The sequence below is a fragment of the Hemiscyllium ocellatum genome, chromosome 1 (assembly GCF_020745735.1).
Source record: "Hemiscyllium ocellatum isolate sHemOce1 chromosome 1, sHemOce1.pat.X.cur, whole genome shotgun sequence".
Taxonomy (NCBI): domain Eukaryota; kingdom Metazoa; phylum Chordata; class Chondrichthyes; order Orectolobiformes; family Hemiscylliidae; genus Hemiscyllium; species Hemiscyllium ocellatum.
Window position 1 is genome coordinate 64,998,497 of NC_083401.1, and position 19,917 is coordinate 65,018,413.

General features: G+C 40.9%; 1 protein-coding gene across 1 annotated transcript in view; it reads right to left on the reverse strand.

The window, feature by feature from the left end:
* rit1 (Ras-like without CAAX 1) overlaps nt 1–19,917 on the reverse strand; it is a 302,333-nt gene that overhangs the window by 192,426 nt on the left and 89,990 nt on the right. Inside the window, exon 2 of the mRNA XM_060844603.1 lies at nt 14,689–14,745. Within this exon, the coding sequence (XP_060700586.1) occupies nt 14,689–14,745 (57 nt within the window). The remainder of the gene's footprint in view (nt 1–14,688; nt 14,746–19,917) is intronic.

Consider the following 19,917-nt stretch of genomic DNA (forward strand, 5'->3'; position numbering starts at 1 on the left):
TGTAGCAGCCCCAGGCAATACCAGAGACAATATGATTAAAGTGAAAACAGGGTGCTCGGCATAGTACTCTGATTTTAAAAATGCTACTTCTCCATTCTCACCAGCTGATCATATTAAAATCATCCATTAAAATGACCTGAAATGAAGTGATAAAATAATTAAATAGCTGAATGGGAATTACTTTTGTGAGCCATCATGAACCTTGCTTTTAGTGAACTTTCAACCTGTGGAACCACTTCATATTGGACTTCCCTGAACTTCTCATTAGGGTGACATAAGCACCCTAAATTGCTTTTGAAGTATCATGTTAAAAATCATACAACACCAGGTTATAGTCCAACAAGTTTATTTGGAAGCACTAGTTTCCGGAGCACTGATCCTTCATCGGGTGGTTGTGGAGTATAAGATCATAAGACGCAGAATTTGGAGCAAAGGTGATTTCAGTGTTGTATGATTTTTAACTTTGTACACCCCAGTCCAGCACCGGCACCTCCAAGTCTTGAAGTATCATCATTTCCTTTATTTTAGTAAATTCAGCAACTTCTTTGTATGCAGCAACATCCCACAAGAGGTTAATGCATACCATTTGTCTTTAATTTTAAACACAGTTTAGTTGTGGCAATAGGCAGGGAAACTGATTAGATTGCAGAAATAGGCTTGCTGTCCTACTGGCATTGAAATTTGTTGATCACTGATATTACTTTGCAGTTAAGAGAGGTGATTGTCTCATCAATTAACGTAAGTGGGGAGTTAGATTATATCATTTAGGCCCAATGCAATGTTAAGTATTTTGGTCAGAAGCCAATGCTTTGAGTAATTCCCAGTGTTATAGTTACTGAGTGATGTGACTGGAAGTTAAATTTCAAGTAGTACGAACCTGCACTTCACTCAGGTCATGAGGATCTTTGTAGCATTGTAAGTAGTGCTTTTCTAAATCCAATCTGAGCTCCTTGTTTGCTTATTTGTAACTCTAATTGTCCCGGTTAATGTTATTACTGGTCTCACACAAAAATCTAGCTTGATAGATCATATTTTATTATATATTTTTAGTTGTAACAAGGCAGTCTTTCGCTGATATACAAGCATGAAATGCTGCAATTTTTATTTAGACCATAAAACAGAAGTTCATTTCTCAAAAGAGATGAAAATAATATCGAATAAACAAAACTATCTATGCAAAACACAAGTATAAAAATTTCAGAATGTACAGTAAAGTGCAATACCATTAATCCTAAAAATACTCCTTTACAATCCTCACAACAGAGAGAATTCCTTTTTTTTTCACAATTTTAAGGCTTTATGTAACAATGTTTTCAAAGTCCAATTTTGAGAATCTGGTAATCTCTCCCTGGAGCCTTCATGCAACTGAACTTAGACTTTCTCAGCTTTAAATAGCCCCTGCAGGGTTTTAACCAAACATTTCTAGTCTGGAACTTTAAAAGTAAACTCCTTACACTCAGGTAACCTTGAACAGTCCTGGATTACTTCCTTTTCTCAGGATCAACAGCTTTATGCATCCAGCTTAAAACAGGCCTTCTGTAAAACTGCCCAAACTGTAAGTGAAGAGGTTTTTTGTTCAAAACCATAAATCAAAAGGAAACAAAAATAAATTGCTGACTTTCTGAACTGAAAATCTAATGCACAAATGTTTAGTTTGTTTGCTAATAAAAATCTGCCAATGTCAACAAATTCCCATTAGCTCCTTCAAACTATACGCCTTGGACTGTTTTAACAATTAAAATCATCATCGCTACAGAAATGCCAACAAGTTAATCATTAAACTCCTCCAGCCACAAAGAAAACGCATATGCCATATCTTAAAACTCCAAAATAAATACGTAATTATTATTTATAGCAACAGTTAAGTATAATTATGTAAAATTTACATAACATATCTTTATACATACCACTTTAAACCACAATAACCGATTTTGCATTTTAGTGTACACAGGAATCTTAATTATCCGAAGGACATGGGTAGGGACCATTACGTTTGGCTAATCGAATGCCAGATAAATGAATGCTGGATAACATAGGTTAGCCAAGCATAAGAATCTTGTGAGATTGCCGGATGATCCTAAATTTGGACAATCAAACGCTGGATAACCAAATGCCAGATAATTGTGGTTCGTCTGTATAGTGATTGCTGACTAAATTTTCATTTAATTATTACCAATGCATGTCACTTTATTGAATCACCTTCACTTCAGTTTCAAGCACTGACTCTCACTTTACTGTCCTTACAGGGTACAACACATTATCATTACAAAACCTTTGTCCTATTCTTGTGTCTAATAGTCATTTGTCATCATCCAACTGCTCCAGTGTATTATAGTGTTGAATTTTCTGAAGCATATCACGATGATGAAAATGACATATGGGTCTATTGACTCTTCTCCCTGAGCAAAGAAAACATTTCACTATTTCATGATGATACTGCCCCTTTCATTTCAGGCCAATGTGGAATAGTTTACAGTTTTGGCTTCTCTCAGTGGAAATAATCTTTTTGTTGTTTCTCTACAAATTGACAAGAAATCATATAACCTTTATAAATACTTCAGCTTTGGAGGCCTTAACATACTACTGAGATATAGACCAGTGGCACTAGCAGACTAACACTGGAAACAGATTATTATTAAACCTGATGAAACTGATTCATTCTGGTCCTTTATGTCTTGTAACATTGCCCGCTCTAATGTCTTTTGTATGATCAATAGTGGAACACTGATGTGTGAATCGACTTCACATTTTTATCAACATTTGATTCTGGGCCCATCCCACAAGGTGCTGTATTTGCATTCAGGTAGCCAGTAGCAGTCAATGAGCTTGCACAGTGCATTAATTTCATGTCTTTCAGAAGGTGGTACCCAAACAAAATGGGCAGCTTCCACTGTTCCATTTTGAATCCTTGTAGCAAAAGGTGGCGCTGTTCATTGATTTGGCAATTAATACGTTTACCATGCATAATGTACTCCAGCAGTCACAATGATGGCCTTTGGTCTTGTTAGGACAATGGATATTGTTCACAGCAAGCAATGTGCAGTGAAAACAAAATACTTTGTTTCCAGAATCCAATTCCATCCTGTTGTACCTGTTCTACATTGAAACCTGCTGGCAAAAGCTGAGAGCTCTTAACAAGGGGTACGTTGCAATGAAACTCTTATTAGAAATGAGTGGAGTGCTCCCAAGTGATGCATTTAGCAGAGGGACTGTTACAAGTGTAGCATTATTCAGATAAATCTCTGCTACAACTGCAGCAAGAAAAAGATAGATTTCTTTTAATTGTCATGTCAGAAATCCCCTTTCTATGGCTCATGTCATTTGGTTTAGGATAATTATGTTTGGCTAAATTTGACTTAATTATTAAAAACTAAACAGTAATAAGAAAACTGTTAAAATACAAATAGACATGAATTGCATGACGATCACTGACTGTGCATAGAGGTTCTACATGTACAGCACTGGCTATTTTGTTCAATATCCAGTTGTTGTTGACTCTTCTATGAAAATTTTAGGTTTCTTTCTTTTAACCACCATATGTACACATATGCATTAACCTGCCAAGCTGTAAGAATTCCTCAGCCTGGTCAAGATGGCCATCCAATACGCTGGATCTAACTGTATGCATCTCTTCTGTGCTTAGGTCCCTGCCCAGTAATCTATAGGGAAGGCATGTGTGGGGCCCACTGGCCTGAGGTATTCCACGTGCCTCATACAGTTTTTACAAAATTAGACAGGATGGATGACTCAAATTATTTCCTAATAACAGCCTTATTCAAAAAGGAATGGAGGCAGAAAGCAAGAAACGATAGACTAGTTATTTTAACATTTGCCATTGTTAGAAATTTTTGGAATCCATTATTAGGGAAATAATAACAAGACATTTGGACAGTTAAAACACAATCCATCTGAGTCAGCATGGTTTTTATGAAGGGCAAACTATGTGACTAATTTTCATGTGTTCTTTGAAGATACAACAAGCAAAGAGGATAATGGGGATCCTGTAGATGTTGTACATCTGGACTTTCAGAAAGCATTTGATAAGGTACCATACACAAGGTCCACAAAGGGCAAGATCACATGGGGTTGTGGCAATTTATTTATTTGGATAAAAGATTGGCTGGTGAATGGAAAGCAGAGAGTTGGGAGAAATGGGTCTTTTTCTGAATGACAAGATGCAACTAATGGAGTGCCACATGGTTCAGTTTTCAGGCCACAACTGTTTACAGTCTGTACTGATTGGGACCAGGTTGACTTCATTCACTATGAGGTCATTGACTGGGGTTGTTAACCTGGGCCAATCAGAAAAGCCCTGGCTGAACAACATATCCAGGAGAGTCACACCTGCACACACACAACATGGGTGCTGGGGAAAAAAATAAGCACTCCTGCAATTAGGCGGTAGGGTGGGTTTTTTAAAAAAAAAACAAAAAAATATAATCAGGAGAGTCACACCTGTAAACACACATACCATGGGTGCTGGGGAAAAATAAGCACTACCGCAGTTAGGCGGTAGTGTGGGGTAAAAAAAAAGAGAAAAATAAAACAGGGGAAATAAAAGAAGAAAAAAATAGAAACAAAGAGTGTTAGACATAAAAAATGGAAAAAATATATATAACCAGGAGAGGGGTCATTTGGGCTGACTGCCTGCCCTCTTCCATGGTTACGTTAGTGCCCGAATGTCCTTGGAGAAGGAGCACGCGGTCTCCACCAACACCTTGGAGTTGTTCAGGGAGAGGTGGGTGCCGCAGGGAGCGGAGTGCATTATTTCCCCCTCTAAATCTATTTTGATTTAGTCCCTGCCCTCTCCTTCACTGTTTGATCACACAGCATTGCCCTTTGATGTGAAGGGCAAATGCTTGTCACTGGCCACTCTGGTGTTTCCATTCTTCCTGGTGGTGGAAATTGAATAAAGATTGCACACACACAACATGGGTACTGGAGAAAATAAGGACTATTGCAATTAGGCTGTAGTGTGGGGTTTTTTTGAGAGAATATGTGTGTATATATATATAAATGGGAATCTAGAAAAAATAAACACAGGACTGACTTTGAGTTGCCGGGCCATAGCCAGTGTAATGTGAACAGGGAGAAGTATAAGAGGAGAATTATAGAACATAGAACATAGAAGGATACAGCGCAGTACAGGCCCTTCGGCCCTCGATGTTGTGCCGACCGAATCCTACCTAACCTATACTAGCCCAATAACTTCCAAATGCCTATCCAATGCCCGCTTAAATGACCATAAAGAAGGAGAGTTCACCACTGATACGGGCAGGGCATTCCATGAACTCACAACCCGCTGTGTGAAGAATCTACCCCTAACATCTGTCCTATACCTACCACCCCTTAATTTAAAGCTATGTCCCCTAGTAACACCTGACTCCATTAGCGGTAAAAGGTTCTTAGTATCTACCCTATCTAAACCCCTAATCATCTTATACACTTCTATCAGATCTCCCCTAAACCTTCTCTTCTCCAATGAGAACAGCCCCAAGTGCCTCAGCCTTTCCTCATAAGATTTTCCTACCATTCCAGGCAACATCCTGGTAAACCTCCTCTGCACTCGTTCTAAAGCTTCCACATCCTTCCTATAGTATGGCGACCAAAACTGCACACAATACTCCAGATGAGGCCTCACCAGAGTCTTATACAACTGCAACATGACCTCAGGACTCCGGAACTCAATTCCTCTGCCAATAAAGCCCAGTACACCATATGCCTTCCTCACAGCACTATTTACCTGGGTGGCAACTTTCAGAGATCTGTGTACATGGACACCAAGATCCCTCTGCTCATCCACACTACCAAGTAGCCTACCATTAGCCCAGTAATCCATCATCTTGTTATTCCTACCAAAGTGAACGACTTCGCACTTAGCTACATTGAATTCCATTTGCCACATTTCCGCCCAGCTCTGCAGCTTATCTATATCCCGCTGTAACCTACCACTTCCTTCCTCACTATCCACAACTCCACCGACTTTTGTGTCATCTGCAAACTTGCTTACCCAGCTTTCAAGTCCTTCCTCTAGATCATTTATAAAGATAACAAAAAGCAATGGTCCCAAAACAGATCCTTGTGGTACACCGCTAGTAACTGCGCTCCAAGATGAACATAATCCATCAACTACTACCCTCTGTCTCCTTTCAGCCAGCCAATTCCTAATCCAAACCTCTAATGTATCCTCAATGCCATACCTCCGAAGTTTTAGCATTAGCCTACCATGGGGAACCTTATCGAACGCCTTACTAAAATCCATATACACAACATCTACTGCTTTACCCTCGTCCACTTCCTTAGTCACCTTCTCAAAGAACTCAATAAGGTTTGTGAGGCACGACCTGCCCTTCACAAAACCATGCTGGCTATCCCTGATCACGTTATTCCTACCCAGATGTTCATAAATCTTATCCCTTACCATTCTCTCTAAGACTTTGCCCACCACTGAAGTCAGACTCACTGGCCTATAGTTACTAGGGCTATCCCTACTCCCTTTCTTGAACAATGGGACCACATTCGCTATCCTCCAGTCCTCTGGTACTATTCCCGTTGACAATGACGACATAAAAATCCAGGCCAATGGCTCTGCTATCTCCTCCCTAGCTTCCCATAGGATCCTGGGGTAAATGCCATCAGGCCCAGGAGACATCTATATTCATCCTTTCCAATATTCCCAAAACCTCTTCCCTGCATATTTCCAGAGCATCCATTCTAATTATTTGTGATTCCATATTCACATCAGCAACAGTGTCCTGTTCCTGAGTGAATACTGATGAAAAGTACTGATTTAATGTCTCTCCAATCTCCTCCGCCTCCACACACAACTTCCCACTACTATCCTTGACTGGACCGATACCTACCCTAGTCATCCTTTTATTCTTGACATACCTATAGAAAGCCTTTGGGTTTTCCCTAATCCTACCAGCTAAAGACTTTTCATGTCCCCTTCTCGCTTTTCTTAGCTCCCTCTTTAGCTCCTTCCTGGCTACCTTATAACTCTCAATCGCCCCTACTGAACCTTCACGCCTCATCTTTACATATGCCGCCTTCTTCCCTTTCACAAGGGACTCCAATTCCTTACTAAACCACGGCTGCCTCACAAGGCCCTTTACACCATGCCTGACTGGTACATACCTATCGAGGACACGCAGTAGCTGCTCCTTGAACAATCCCCACATCTCATTAGTGTTCTTCTCTTGAAGCCTGTTTTTCCAATCCACACATCCTAAGTCATGCCTCACTGCATCATAATTTCCCTGCCCCCAGCTATAGCTCTTGCCCTGCGGCGCACGATTATCCCTCTCCATCACTAAAGTAAAAGTCACCGAGTTGTGGTCACTGTCCCCGAAGTGCTCACCTACCTCCAAGTCTAACACCTGGCCTGGTTCATTACCTAGAACCAAATCCAATATAGCCTCCCCTCTTGTTGGCCTGTCGACAATTCTCTGAGCCAAGAGACATTTGACTTCTGGTTTTCTTCTTTGTTGTTTTTGTGTGCGGTGGGCTGCAAAAGGGAAGAAATAAAAGCAACAAAAAATAAAACATATGTAACCAGGAGATGAGAATCTCCTCAGTTTGGGGACTTACTCCTCGATGGTTGGCCACAGCCAATGTACTGTGTACATGTAAATAAAGGGTGACTTAGTGACAGGATACCAGCCTCTGAGCAGTTATTTCAGGGGCCATAAAAGCAAGATGAATAAATTCATTAAGGAGACATTTCTTCACATAGATATGGGGTTCATTATGACAAAAAGTAGTTGAGGACCAAAGGTGTATTTACAAGGGAAGATAGATATGCACATGGGTGATAAAGGAAATGGGAGGACATGTGGTTGGAGTTAGATGATACAGAGTGAAAAGGAATTGGTGTGGATCACAAACAAAAAAAGAAAAAAACATATAACCAGGAGATCAGAATCGCCTCAGTTTGGGGCTGACTTCTAGATGGTTGGCCGTAGCCAATGTACTGTGCACATGTAAATAAAGGATGGCTTAGTGACAGGATACTGGCCTCTGTACAGTTATTTCAAAATCTGTGTTAACAACTTGAATGCAGGGATCGAATGCACATTAGTCAATTGTGTAGATGACATTAAAACAGGTGAGAAAGTAAGTTGCAGTAAGTAAATAAGATGTCAAGAATGGATACAGATAGGTTAGGTGAATGCACCAACATTTGGCTGGGAATGCATGAGATTATTCATTTGTTTGAAAAAATAGAAAGATAACTTATTATCTAAATGGAGAGAAAATTCAGAGTGTTTGATGCAGTGGGATTTGGGTGTCCTTGTACGTGAATTGCAGGTACAGCATGTAAAAAGGAAGGCACATGGGATTTTGTCGTTTATCACGAAGGAAATAGAGTATAAAAGTACGGAAATGTTGACACAACTGTACAAGGCATTAGTGAGATGACACTTGAAATGTTGTGTTGAATTCTGGTCCCCTTAGAAAGGAAAGGGAAGGGAAGGAAAGGAAAGTATTTGAGGCAGTTCAGGGAAAGTTCACCAGATTCATACCAAAGAGAAGCTTGTCTTATGAAGAGAGACCAAGCAGTTTCGGCCAATAATCTCAGGAGTTTAGAGGAATGAGAGGAGATCTAGTTGTGGCATATAAGATGCTAAAGTGGATTGACAAAATAGACATAGAGAGGATGTTTCCTCTTGTGCGGCAATTTGAAATGTTTGGCAATAGTTTCACCATATGGGTAGCAAATTTAAAACAGAGATGAGGAGGAATTGTTTCTCTAAGTGTCGTGAGTTTGTAGAGTTCATTACCCCAAATTGTGGAGGATGCTGCAACATGGAGTAGATAGCAAGTATAATTAGTAATGGGTTGAAAGGTTTTAGAGAGTAGACAGAGAAGTGGAGTTGAAGCCAATGTGAAATCAGCCATTAGGAGAGGTTGAATTGCCTACTCTTGCTCCTGGTTCTTATGTCCTTATATGAATTGGCTCTGGCCCAAGAGAGGGTTGAAGGACTATGGACATTGGAAGCTCCATTTAAAGCTCTCCGACTTCTTACTATGTCTCCACTCTCTGTCAGTATTTCACACGCTAACTCATTCCCAAAGTCTTGTCAGTCCTTCTACAGGTGGCGAACTCTATGATTGTGAGCGCTGTCATTCCAAACGTGAGCGAAGAACATCACAACAGTCAGGCTAGGAATCTTTACCTATGCTTTCACTGTAGGGAGTGCAGCATATCAGCGTGAGTGAAGTGCAAAGTTCAAAAAGTTGTAATTCACCAAGACTACATATGTATTTGTTTAAAAAAATGTATGTTGTGGAGCTCCTTTTCCTTATAATGCCATGTAACATTTCCAACTCTTGTCCATTATTGTGTCCCAAGTGTCAGCTTGCTTTTTCACTTGTTCTCTGAAGAATATTAACACATTGGGAAGGAATGCAATGCTTGAAGAGAGACTGAAGATGTGTCATAACCAGCATCAAAGCCACACCCTGCAGCTTTGAAAAGAGTATCCCTTGGTTCCTCCGAGCAAACACTTAATTCTGCAACTTTAATTTATTGTTTGCTTTCTTTAATTCAAACTTGAGTCACAATTTTTTCATATATCTGGAAAAATAACACATTAAATTTGGATATCTGCTGCAACAACATCAAGTGTAATTTATTGAAAACGTTCCTGGTTGTTGTGGCAGTATTTGGACTGCCTTATTGTCAACAGAGGTAAAGTTCAAATAAATGGCAGCCTTGGCAAAAAAATGCCTCCTGCCTTTATGGGCAGCTGATTTTGAGATCCTGTGTATGTTTCCAATAGCTGTGTATGTATCTAATAGATACACTTGTAGAAGAATCAGCAGAAAAAAGTTAAGGTGATGATCACACTTTGAGCCACTGGTAAATGTATTTGAAGGTAAGCCCATACCAACATTAGTCTGTGGAAGTACTTTTTACCTGAAAGTTCAAGGAAGCCGACCTTCTGTTTGTACACCATGTGACAGGGAGGGAGAGGGTTGTTTTCTGCGATCTCTACATCTCTCCTGCATATCTCACTCCCTGTTTCCCTGTTTCTGTACACTTGTTGGTCTCAGAGATCATGATAGTCTGCCTCTTTTGGTGCACTGTTAAACACATCCCAACAACTTGCTGTTTTGACCTTGTCAGGTTGAAAGTCTCCAAGGTTGACAAAGGCTTTAAGCCCTCTCAGCCAAATATTGCCCAGAGGGTCTGAGAGAGTAGTTAAATGAAGTAAGTTCATATTTAGATATTGATAAGTTTAAATAGCTGAACTGTGACTTTAATGTCAATATTTAAACAGTCCCTAACCTTTGGAAATTGTATTTTGGACAAACTCAGTTTAGATCATAATTAAATAAAACTTCGTGGACATTTTCTAATGCCTTTAATTACTCGAATAACTTCAGTGTAACCTGTGAATTAATCCCCAATGTGGGCAAATAGATCACTTGCTGACATCCAAAACTGCCTCCAATCAGCTCAAAGCTCCATATGTTTGACAGCTTTAAATTGTACCAACTTCATTTGTCCAATTATCAAATTGCTTATATTTTAAATTATACCTCCATACATTCCTCCAACCCCACCATGCCTCTCAACAAGTCTTTCTGTCCTACAATCTTCCTCCTTCTCTTCCTATTGTATTTGTTTAATATTTATAAATTGTTTGAGTGAGTATCTCATTGAATTTAAAACAACGACAAGTTTATTTATAAACATATACTTATGTCTGTAACAAGTAATACAGGTCAAGATGTTACCATGTACTAAACAGAGGCATTGACTAGTGGCTCTGAAGAATTTATTGTGGGGTCCATCTCTTTAGGGATGATCCTCTTTTGTAGACTCATTGTCAACAAACACCATGCACCACAAAATGGCAGCAAAGAAATAGGCAGTGTTCAGGCATCAATGCCCAGGCTTAAACTCTTCATCTGCATTTTTCTTTTCTTCCCTTCTACCCTTTCTTTTTGTCTCAGCCTGACCTGATAAAGAGAGGCCTTTGGCCGAATTCGGCATGGATGGGCTCCAGAGCAGTGGCAGCGTTTTCAGAGGCAGAGTAGCTACAGAGACAGTCAGTCAGCTTGTGAAGCCTGAAGAAGGATTCTAGCTTCCAAATGGAGTAGACCCCTGATGGCACACGGCATGGGCTGGTGTAGCCCGGAGTGGGATATTCTCTCAGTAACATGGCATGGACTAGTGTGGCCCGGAACGGGATAGTCTCTCGGTGACACAGCATGGGCTGGTGTAGCCTGGAGCTGAATATTCTCTCTGTGACATGGTGAGCACTGGAAAGCCCGGAATGGGCCACATTTGGTGGCATGGCATGGGCTGGTAAGCCCAGAGAGGGATACTCTCCCAGAGATATGGTGTAGGCTGGGAAGCCTGGAGTGGGACTCTGGTGATGGCATGCTGTAGCAGTGGAGAAGGAAAAGTTGGACTCTCTTTATGCTGTCTTTTTTTCTTACTTTATTCTAAGTTAATGTGAATGATGCTTTTGTACAAGCAGACTTTTTACTGTATTTTTAATTGAATGCATGTGGCAATAAAGGATATTCAAACCATGAGTGATATCTTAAGGGCATGAGCAACATTAGCTATTGTGAAATTTGTGGCAGGGTCAATTGAAAGGTCCAATGTATGCTATCTCAATATCGGGAGCAACTCATTGCATTTTTAAAATGCATTTGTCAAAGAATGGCACAAGTTTCTTCTTCCTTTTCTTTTATTTTTTTTTCATTTTTTAAAAAGTTTTTATTTTCCCAGCTCCCATGTTGTGTGTGTGCAGGTGTGAGACACAGTGAAAGACACAAGGTGCACAAACACCCAAGCGGCCTTCTCAGAGAGCAATGCTGTGTGATCAAACAGTGATGGGGAGGGTAAGGATTAAATCAAATTAGAGTTGGAGGGGGAAATAATACACTCCACTCCCTGCGGTGCCCACCTCTCCCTGAATAGCTCAAGGATGTTGGTGGACACCGCATGCTCCTTCTCCAGAGACACCCAGGTTCAGATGTAACCGCGGAAGAGGAGCAGGCAGTCTGCCCTAACAACTCCTCCACGGCCTGCTGCCTGGACCTGTTTATGGCCAGTATAGCCAGGTCTTCAGACCTGCCCTCCCCCCACCGTACCGAGTGCCCAAAGATCAGGAGCGTGGGACTGAAGTGCAACCAAAAACAGAGAAGAAGGTCTTTAAGAAAATCAAAAAGGGAATGCAAGTGCCCACACCCAATATATACATGGTCCATGGACTCCACAGCACCACAGGACAAGCAGTTGGGCTGGGAGTCTGTGAACCACCGCAATCTGCGTGCAGCACCCTCCACCCCAGATCCCTGAGAGAAAGGGGGAGCTCTCCTGCGTAGACAGCCCTCCACTAGGTATCCCCACCATTCTGTGGCAAACGGGCACGCCAAGGCGTGTCTGGGCAATGAATGAGGGAGAAGAGTTCGATGGTGTGTAGCAGCAGTCGATACAGGGTCCACCGTTTTATGTTCCTAAAAGGGGTAAAACTAAAATTCCGGAGGCGGCTCAGCTTGTGGGGCACAGGTTCCCAGGGGAAGTACGGGACCTTGGGGCCAATGTGAAATTCAGTCCAGGCAGGAGTGAGCACAGATGGGATTCCACCGCACACCTGAGCATCCTCCAACTGGTGCACTACGTCGGGTCTGAGCACCGCTGCTTTAAGGTATCAGATGCTGGTGGCCACGTACCAGACGTCTACCACTGCCCTGCTAGGCACAAGTTTCTTTCTTTTTAGTGAACAGGATGTCTAACAATCCTGTTTATTTTTAAATTCTTTTTTCATTACCCCCACACGACCGTCGAACTGCGGTAATGCTTATTTTTCCCATGCACCCATATTGTGTGTGTACAGGTGTGCAAATCTTTATTCAATTTTCACCACCAGGAAGAAAAGAAACACCCTAGTGGCCAGTGACACGCAATGACCTTTACATCGAAGGGCAATGCTGTGTGATTAAACAGTGAAGGGGAGGGCAGGGATTAAATCAAAATAAAACTGGAGGGGGAAATAATGCACCCCACTTCCTGCAGCACTGACCTCTCCCTGAACAACTCCAGGGTGTTGGTGGACACCGCATGCTCCTTCTCCAGAGACACCCGGGCTCTAACGTAACTGCAGAAGAAGGGCAGGCAGTCGGCCCTAATGACGCCCTCCACGGCCCGCTGCCTGGACCTTTTTACGGCCAGTTTGGCCAGGCCCAGGAAAAGACCACCGTACCGGGTGCCCGAAGATCAGGAGCATGGGACTGAAGTGCAACCAAAAACAGAGAAGAAGGATTTTTAGAAAATCAAAAAGGGAGTGCAAGCGCCCATACCCAATATATACATAATCCACGGACTCCACAATACCACAGAGCAAGCAGTTGGACTGGAAGTCCGTGAACCACCGCAATCTGCGGTTGCAGGGGACTGCTGCGTGCAGCACCCTCCACCCCAGATCCCCGAGATAAAGGGCAAGGACTCCCACATTGAGAGCCCTCCACTGGGGATCCCCACCGCCCATTGGCAAATGGGCACACCAAGGCGTGTCCGGGCGGTGGATGAGGGAGAAGCGGTGGATGGTGTGCAGCAGCAGCCGATACAGGGCCCACCGTGATACTTCTTTAAAAGGTACAAACCTAAAATTCTGGAGGTGGCTCAGGTTGTGGGGCACAGGTCCCCGAGAGAAGTATGGGACCTTGGGGCCAATGTGAAATTCTGTCCGGGCAGGGGTGAGCGCAGACGGGATTCCACCGCACACCTGAGCATCCTCCAACTGGTGCACTACGTCGGGTCTGACCACCGCGGTTTTAAGGCGTCAGATGGCAGTGGCCACAAACTGGACTTCTACCACTGCCCTGCTAGGCACAAATTTCTAACTAGGCAGTGGCAAATTACCAACTAAGTGGGATTCAGACTTGTTAAACACAATATTAATGCTGCATCTCACCTTATTAATGGGCATATTCTTATCTTACTAAATGTACCAAGCTAGATATTGAGAATTCTCAACATGGAGGTCAGAGTAGGACCTGGTGTCTTGAACTCCATCTGGTCATGATGAGCTTCATCAAATTCCTCATGAGATAGGTGCAGCTAGTATTGCACACACTCTTCCCAAGTGATCTGGTTCTTCAGCGATACTAAAGATCCTCCAAAATAGGAAGGAAAGTTTTTTTGCATTTCTGTATTACTGGGAATAAGAATAAGCAGATGTGTTCCTCTTGACTCTATAGAAATACTATAATGACTCAGAGAAGGTATCTTCTGAATCACCTGCCTTCTCAGGCACATCTGCAGATTAACTTGGCATTGGAGCGGGACAAGAAGACACAGACCATCCTGAATTTGCAGCAGCAATTCTGTTTTCATGTAAGTATAATTCAGTTGGATGGCTTTGAAGATAGAGGTACCTATGTATAACTCAGAGTCGTGTCAGCTTTTATAGCTCACAGTTCCACAAGCTGAGTTAATGTGGTCTTGTTTCGTACAAACTCCTGAACATTCTCAGGACTTTTAATCAAAGAATCTAACTGTCAGTTATGGAAACTACAATTTGAGCCCATTAATTTTAAACAGCAGGACTGGAAAATAAACCAGAAAACCACCTGGGCTATACAGAACTGCAATCAAGACATGAATCATAACCTTTGCTACTCAGTAAAAAAAAATGTTAATAAAGCAGCTTAGTGGCTTACCTATTGTAGGATCATGGTAGTCAGGGAAACGATGGCTGATGAATTGCATTGTCATTGCTACAACAGGACAAAGGGACAACTTTAGTACCTCTTGATAGATTTTAATAAAATTGTGCCCGTTGAAATGAAAACATGACATTTGGCTTATCCACAACATTAAGCTCTGCAAACAAAAAGTGAAGAACAGTCGATAGAAACCTTTCTTACAGTTTAAAAGATAAACCTTCAGTACAGTGGGAAAGGACAAAACTGAAGGATTTCTTTTGCTGAGTAACATCTGCAGGTTGGCTGGGAATACAAGTGTTGCACAAAACAGTTGGAGGTTATATTGAGTGTAACATAAGAACCTTAGATCTTCTTGGCTCCTACATTCTGAATAAATTAAATATACATAAGATATCACCTATAAAATCACACATACTGTTGCTCTACTTATTAAACATGTTGGCTAGATTTTCATGGAACATTGTCAATGTGCATGTTCAATGTTTTATGCATTTTTAATGGTTTTGGTCAACGGATATGAATCAATATTTTATCTCTATAACAATTAACATTTCAAATTGAAAATGTGAGAATATTATCTGATTATGGATGCAGTTATATGTTTCAGCTCTTTAACAACTATTGTTTTGCTCAAAATGACAGCCATGATAAGATCATGTAAAATTGAGCAGTAGTTAACAAGCTTATTTCTCAGCCCTGCAGCTGTGGAGCTGAATCCCAGAGGAAACCAGATGCTCAATGTGATCAAGCAGATGTCTGGAAATATTTAAGAAAAAAATGAATAAAGTGTGGTTTGGAGAGCAAGAATAGAGCTGCGCATCAACTCCAAGCAATATAATTCACTCATCTATTCATGACCTTTGAAATAAAGGCTGGTTAATTAGGTTTTACTACAATTTTTAACATGTATTTCTGTTTTGCTTAGTATTACTGGTCTGCTTATTCTCACTTAGACAAAACTTGAATGCTTTCTGTTTTTTATGAAAATAATGAGTATCCTGGCAATCCAAAAAAATTCATCCATTAATATGAATGTCCCCTTCCCTGTGTTCATGTGTGACATTGTTAATTGATGGTACAAGTGCAGTGATGGCTTACAATGCCATTTTTCAACCAGAGCATAAGGTAGAGATGACATCCATTTCAAGAAAAAAATCTAATGCTTCATCTATTAAAATGCTTCAATTCCCACCTCCTGTCTGCTTGTCTATGGTAGGGCATTACATTTCCAGACCATATGTCTGGCTGATTTCTATCATCTCACAGTGAGATCAAGATGCTGCACAGATGAACAGCCAAAGGGGTGGAAATTAGGAAAACCTCAATTTGTAGATGCCAGATTTACAATTGAACTATAATCACATTCTCAAAATTGTGATTATTCATCACACTACATTTTAATATTTTCCTGTTTTAAGCCTTGAAGCAATTAATCAAAATATTTACTTTGCATGTATAGAACATCTGTTTATACAGATTAAAACAACTTGATGTATCTGTTCAAGATCTGTCCAGTGAGATGAAGTTATCAGATGTCATACCATTTTGCTTGGTCCACGTGGTAAATAGACTTATTATTCTGCTTCATAGATTATACTATTCCATAAATATTTAAAATCTGTCTTTTTGCAAGTTATTCATTACAAGGTATGGATGATTTTTATAATGTATCCAAGTGATACTTTTTGAAAACCATTTTACTATGTGTTTAATCATGCACAACAAATTATCTCGTTTTACACTCTGCTGAAAAATTGAGATGGAAGCACAAGCATTGTTATTGCTTTTGGAAAGAAATAACAATGTTGATCATCATTTTCTGTAGGCATCCGACAGGAATGCACAGAAAGCTGTCTTCATTCTTTACAGCTACTTACAATAATAATTTTTGAGAGGTGGGCAGTTAAATGCAATTACTGTAAACTTTATACTTGTAATTCTATAGAACATTGCTTAAAGGGCTCTATCAGATGAATGGAATTTTAAAAAATATTTTAAATTCAGTTCTCAAACAACAAAACTGTCATTCTATGTTCTGAAATTGCTGCATAAAATGGGATGCAGAGAGGATCAAAGAATTTTTGAACAGGTCGTGAGTTATGTGGCAGCATTTAGTTCCGATTCACCCATCAAAGCTGTAATTTAAGGAGCTACTGGGGCTGAAATTCATCTTGGACAGCAACACAAAATGATCAATAGAAATTGGCAGCCCATTCTACATTCTGATTTTATATTTTTGTTGCAAAACGAGCTGTCAATTTGCTTCAGGTCATTTTCCCGGACTGCCCCTTTCAGTCCCAATTAAATATGCACGAAACTGATATAAATATTGCAAGATATTACATCTAAAAGTCAGCTTCAGGGAAGAAACAAGAATCAAAGTCTGCAATTAGCTATAAAAACTCACTAATCGATAAAAATGAATTGGATTAATTTCAATCTTTCCCTGTCTTCAATGATACCATGTTAATATTGTTTTAAACCTTTGCAAAGTGTTAAAAAGTAAGAGCTATGATACCTAACAAATCTATCAATTTTATGTTCAGCGTATTAGCAAGATTTCCAACAGATTAATTACAAATGATTCCCATTCCTTGAGTCCATACTGACTGCCCTTTTATAAGTTATGCATTTCCATGTATTCATTCACTAGACCACTCAAAGTCACTTCAATGATACTCCCTGATTAAAACAGTCAAATATATCGGTCTAGCTTAAAAATACGGGGTGGACCATTTAGGACAGAGATGAGGAGAAACTTCTTCACCCAGAGAATGGTGGCTGTGTGGAATGCTCTGCCCCAGAGGGCAGTGGGGGCCCAGTCTCTGGATTCATTTAAGAAAGAGATGGATAGAGCTCTCAAGGATTGTGGAATCAAGGGTTATGGAATAAGGCAGGAACAGGATACTGATTAAGGATGACCAGACATGATCATATTGAATGGTGGTGCAGGCTCGAAGGGCAGAATGGCCTACTCCTGCACCTATTATCTATTGTCTATAGAATTTTGGTTGGCCACTTTTAGACTCAACCAAAATTATAGCTTTCAGTACTGCAATGTAAAATTTGTCCTGTGAGGTAGCACAAGTAGGGTGATAGCAAATCAGCAGCTTATTTGTAGTGGACAGCGATGAAGGTTACTTCAGATTGCAACAGGATCTTGATCAGATGGGCCAATGGGTTGAGAAGTAGCAGATGGGGTTTAATTCAGATAAATGCAAGGTGCTGCATTTTGGGAAAGCAAATCTCAGCAGGGCTTATATACTTTATGGTAAGGTCCCAAGGGAGTGTTGCTGAACAAAGAGACCTTGGAGTGCAGATTCATAGCTCCTTGAAAGTGGAGTCGCATGTAGATAGGATAGTGAAGAAGGCATTTGGTACGCTTTCCTTTATTGGTCAGAGTATTGGGTACAGGAGTTAGGAGGTCATGTTACGGCTGAACAGGACACTGGTTAGGCCACTGTTGGAATATTGCATGCAATTCTGGTCTCCTTCCTATTGGAAAAATGTTGTGAAACTTGAAAGGGTTCAGAAAAGACCTACATGGACATTGCCAGAGTTGGACGATTTGAGCTATAGGGAAAGGTTGAATAGGCTGGGGGAGGTTAAGGGGCGACCTTATAGAGGTTTATAAAATCATGAGGGCATGGATAGGATAAATAGACAAAGTCTTTTCCCTGGGCTGGGGGAGTCCAGAACTAGAGTGCATCGGGTTAGGGTGAGAGGGGAAAGATATAAAAGAGACCTAAGGGGCAACTTTTTCACGCAGAGGGTGGTACGTGTATGCAATGAGCTGCCAGAGGAACTGGTGGAGGATAGTAGAATTGTAACATTTAAAAGGCATCTGGATGGGTATATGACTAGGAAGGGTTTGGGCCTGGTGCTGGCAGGTGGGACTAGATTGGGTTACGACATCAGTCAGCATAGGCGAGTTGAACCGAAGAATCTGGTTCCGTGCTGTACATCTCTATGATTCTATGATTCTATTCCATGTGATTTGAAAGAAAGTAAAGTACTCATGTGTATAGAGTTTTTCACAAAGGCAGAATACCTTAAAGCATTGACAGTCAATTAAGTACTTTGAAGCATAGGCACTTTTGCAATATCAGAAATTGACTTTTATTAGAAAGGGAACCAGGCTGTAAAACTAACCATTCATCTGATAAGTTCTTATTATGTTCTAACACCCACTTAGTATCAATGCAATCTCTCCCTGCCTACTCTCCATGCTCCCTGGATCATTTGCAATAATTCCAGCAGATTACATTTGAAATCATTTCAGCAGACTACACAGGGGGATATCCGAGGAGGTTGTGGAACATGGTTCTACCATAGAGTTCCATGCAAGATTGTGGTTTCGCAAGGTAGATGGCATTGCTATCTGAGCAATTTTTAAAAATAAAATGCTTTTAAAAATGTGTAAATGCCATTGACCATAAGAACATAAGGAAGAGAACCACAGCAGATCATATGGCACACCCAGCCTGCCCCACCAGCAGGAATAGCTGTAAGAATAATCTACCTGACTTTGGGGTTAACACCACCTTCCTGCCCGTCCCCAATAACTTTTGACCAACCTGTTAGTCAAAAATCTGTCTAATGCAACTGCACAAAACACTCGTGAAACCACACCACCGTACTGTGACTAATTTTGGTCACCTTATTTAAGAACAATTATTATTTCATTGGACACAGTTCAGAGAAGGTTCATGAGGATGATGCCAGGTATGGTGAAATTGTTCTATTAACAAATATTAAACAGGTTGGGTCTCTACTCAATGGAGTTTTGAAGAAAGAGAAGTAATCTTATTGTCAAGGAGCTTGATAGGGTAAATGCAGAGAGGATGTTTCCTCTCATGGGAGAGTCTAGGATAATAGGGCATTGTCTCAAAATAAAGGGGCACAATCTAAGATTGAGATGAGGAGTAATTTCTTCAGTCAAAGGGTTGCGAGCCTTTGGAACTCCTTGGTAGAGAAAGCAATGGAGTGGCGTCCTTGCGGATATTTAAGGTTGAGATTGATGGATTCTTCATCGGTAGGGGAGTCGAGGATTATGGGGAAAGGGCAGAAAAGTGGACATGAGGAATGTGAGATCAGCCATGATTCTATTGAATGATGATGCAGGCTCAAGGGCCTATGCTTGTTCCTATTTCTTGTGGTCTGATGGTCCTCTGAGACAAGAAATTCCTCCTTATTTTCCATTTCTCAGACACCTAATTTTGT